Source organism: Eurypyga helias, unplaced genomic scaffold (assembly GCF_000690775.1).
Source record: "Eurypyga helias isolate BGI_N326 unplaced genomic scaffold, ASM69077v1 scaffold17948, whole genome shotgun sequence".
Classification (NCBI taxonomy): domain Eukaryota; kingdom Metazoa; phylum Chordata; class Aves; order Eurypygiformes; family Eurypygidae; genus Eurypyga; species Eurypyga helias.
In genome coordinates this window covers 1-3,560 of record NW_010265177.1, presented here as the reverse complement: position 1 = coordinate 3,560, position 3,560 = coordinate 1, and the positions used below count along the sequence as shown (strand labels likewise).

General features: G+C 59.0%; 1 protein-coding gene across 1 annotated transcript; it reads left to right on the top strand.

Moving 5' to 3' along the window:
- Positions 1-367: 367 nt before the first annotated feature.
- TMCC2 (transmembrane and coiled-coil domain family 2) lies at positions 368-2,940 on the top strand (the record flags this gene model as incomplete). Its single annotated transcript, XM_010156646.1, is given in 4 exon segments — positions 368-1,101; positions 1,103-1,288; positions 1,783-1,918; positions 2,509-2,940. Coding segments are annotated over 4 exon segments (1,368 nt in total), but the record flags the coding sequence as incomplete, so codon positions are not given.
- Positions 2,941-3,560: the final 620 nt, after the last annotated feature.

Below are 3,560 nucleotides of genomic sequence, written 5' to 3'. Positions count from 1 at the left end.
GGTGTCCAGCAGCCCAGAAACGTGGGTGCCCACCTCTGCACGGAGCAAGGGCAGAAAGTCAGAGTCGAGGTCCCGGCAGCAGATGCTCCTTGCTGAAAGCCACTGCCCAAAACCAGCCCCGAAACCCTGATTATTTTGTTGTTGTGCCCTCTAACTGGTTTATTCCTGGGATGCCAGCAGTAGTGGTATGGCTGGGAAATGCTAAAACAGCCATAAAAAAACCCAACTTCTCACTAATGCTCTGGTTAACTGTTCTCCTGCCTCCCTCTCCCTCCTCTGCCCCCACCTCATTCCTCTCCTGCCCTCTCCCTGAGCTGCCCGGGCGTTAAGCTCCCTCTGTTGAGCATCCTCCTCTCTTTGCTTGCAGCTGGACAAGGGGGACGTGACCGCGCTCAGCCTGCCCTCCTCCGCCGGGCACAGTGACGCCGACGGCACCGTCTGCCTGGACATCCCCGATGGCACCCCTGACCCTCACAGGACAAAAGCTGCCATCGAGCACCTACACCAGAAGATCCTTAAGATCACCGAGCAGATCAAGATCGAGCAGGAGGCTCGGGATGACAACGTGGCCGAGTACCTGAAGCTGGCCAACAACGCGGACAAGCAGCAAGCCTCCCGCATCAAGCAGGTTTTCGAGAAGAAGAACCAGAAGTCGGCGCAGACCATTGCGCAGCTGCACAAGAAGCTGGAGCACTACCACAAGAAGCTGAAGGAGATCGAGCAGAATGGTCCTTCCCGGCAGCCCAAGGATGTCTTCCGGGACATGCATCAGGGTCTCAAGGATGTGGGTGCCAACGTTCGCTCCAGCATCAGTGGTTTCGGTGGCGGCGTGGTGGAGGGTGTCAAGGGAGGGCTCTCGGGTCTGTCCCAGGCCACCCACACCGCCGTGGTCTCCAAGCCCCGGGAGTTCGCCAGCCTCATCCGGAACAAATTCGGTAGCGCAGACAACATCGCCCACCTGAAGGACACGCTGGATGATGGGCACCCGGAGGAGGCTTCACGGGCTCTCAGCGGCAGTGCCACCCTGGTCTCCAGCCCCAAGTATGGCAGCGACGACGAGTGCTCCAGTGCCACCTCTGGCTCGGCTGGTGGCAGCATTTTTTTTCTTGGGGAGCCCCAAGTCCAACACGCTGGACAGCCACCACAATAACTTCGACACCATCCTGGAGGAGCTCCGGGAGATCAAGGACAGCCAGTCGCACCTGGAGGACTCCATGGAGGACCTCAAGGCCCAGCTGCAGCGGGATTACACCTACATGACCCAGTGCTTGCAAGAGGAGCGGTACAGGTAGGGATGGCCAGGTGCCAGGATGGCTTTTTGGGGACCACAGGGCCATCCTGGGCTTGTCCAGCTAAGTTCTGTGTACCAGAGACATGGGGAGATGCAGTCGCCACTGCCCTCCTCACTGCCAGACCCCCTAGCAGCAACGCTCCCATGAAGGATCATCATAGAATGGTTTGGGTTGGAAGAGACCTTAAAGATCATCTAGTTCCACCCCCCCTGCCATGGGCAGGGACACCTTCCACTAGACCAGGTTGCTCCAAGCCTCATCCAGCCTGGCCTTGGACACTTCCAGGGATGGGGCATCCACAGCTTCTCTGGGCAACCTGTGCTAGTGCCTCATCATGCAATGCTTTCCCTTCATCAGCCATAACCAGCTACAGCCAGGAGCGGGGTGGGTCAGAGGGGCCGGGTGGTTTCCCCAGTGTCAGGGGAAGGAGGGCAGGGGGGTCTGCAGGGGACCTGCCCACCCCAGTGCCCCTCCACCCCCCCGTGCACAGGTACGAGCGCCTGGAGGAACAGCTGAATGACCTCACCGAGCTGCACCAGAATGAAATGACCAACCTGAAGCAGGAGCTGGCCAGCATGGAGGAGAAGGTGGCCTACCAGTCCTACGAGAGGGCACGGGACATCCAGGTAGGGGAGCGTGAGGGCTCAGCCCCCCGCTGCACCCTCCATCCATGGGGAAAGGGAGGGACTTTGGGCTGGGAGGGAGGGTGGGCAAGGGGGATCTCTTTCTCAGCACCCACCTCTGACGCTGTCATAGCAAGAAGCAGATAACTAAGCTGTGTCCCCAAAACGCCCATCTGTGCCCCAGAGAGTCCTCGCTGTGCCAAAATCCCTGGGTGCTCCAGGCTGGACAAGGCTCTGTGTGGGTGACTCCAGCACTGGGCTGTTACAAGCCACGTGTGGGCCAACACAGACCCAAACTGGGACAGCGGGGACATCTCCCCCACTGCAGCACGTACTCCCAGCACCGAGACCTTCCCCAGCACGGGCAGTGTGGGACAAGGCACGCCTTGCACGTCGCATGGGCCAAGGGTTTGCAGAGGGAAAGCCCTTCCCAGCCACCACCATCACAAGGTTGGAAAGGCATTGGAGATGTGCAAGGAAAATTTGGCAGCAGCAAGGTCTCAGAGCACAGGGCACGTACCAAAAACCCTCACGGGGCATCCCTGGAGCCGCTGGACAATCCTGATGTGCTGTCCCTGTGCTGTCCTTGGCAGGAGGCGGTAGAGTCCTGCCTGACGCGGGTGACCAAGCTGGAGCTGCAGCAGCAGCAGCAGCAAGTGGTACAGCTGGAAGGGGTGGAGAACGCCAACGCCCGGGCACTGCTGGGCAAGTTCATCAACGTTATCCTGGCCCTGATGGCCGTGCTGCTCGTCTTCGTCTCCACCATCGCCAACTTCATCACCCCGCTCATGAAGACCCGCATGCGCATCCTCAGCACTGCCCTGCTTGTCCTCTTCCTCTTCCTCCTTTGGAAGCACTGGGACTCCATCACCTACTTTCTGGAGCACGTCCTGCTCCCCAGCTGATCCGCAGCCCGGCCGCTGTGGCCCCGGGGGCTTTCCATTTCCCACAGAGGAGAGGGCCGGGGAGAAGGTGGTCCAAAGCCTTCGGATTGTTTCTTCACACGCTTGGTTCGGTTGCTTTCCCAGCCTCCATCCTCACTACAGCCGGCGGCGATTGCTCGGAGTGTGGCGTGTCGGAGCCGGGATCCGTCAGTCCTCTGGGATGTTTGGGGAGGGTGGGATGGGGAACGAGGAGTTGTTTTTGGAAGAAACTGGTAATTTATGGGGTGATGGGGTTTTTCTAGGGTTTTGGGGTTGTTTTTTAAATGTCATTCTGTTCTGAAAGTCCGTGGGAAGGAGGTCTTCTGCAGAGCTCTTCTGCCAGTGGGAAGGATTGAGCTGGACCAAACCCAGCTCCAGGAGAACCTTCTGCAGGGAGAGGAGAGAGGTTAGTTGGGGCTGGGTTTTCCCTTTCGTCTTCAAAAACCAAGATGGCACAAAGCTCAGTCCCAGGATGGAGTGAAAGCAAAGCACATGGCAAAGGAGAAAGTGGGTCCGAGGCAAATGCAGCAGAACATGTGCATCCCACCAGCTTCTCCCAACCCCACCACAGCCTGGCCAGGACAGAGCGGGGCTGTGTCCTTGTCCCTGTGTCCCCACAAGGGCCCGGACAAACACAGGGGATGTGATGCCGGAGACGGCACTGACACGAGAGATCCCCTCTGCTGGTTTCCATTTATTTATTTCCCCCTTTGGCTTTCGTT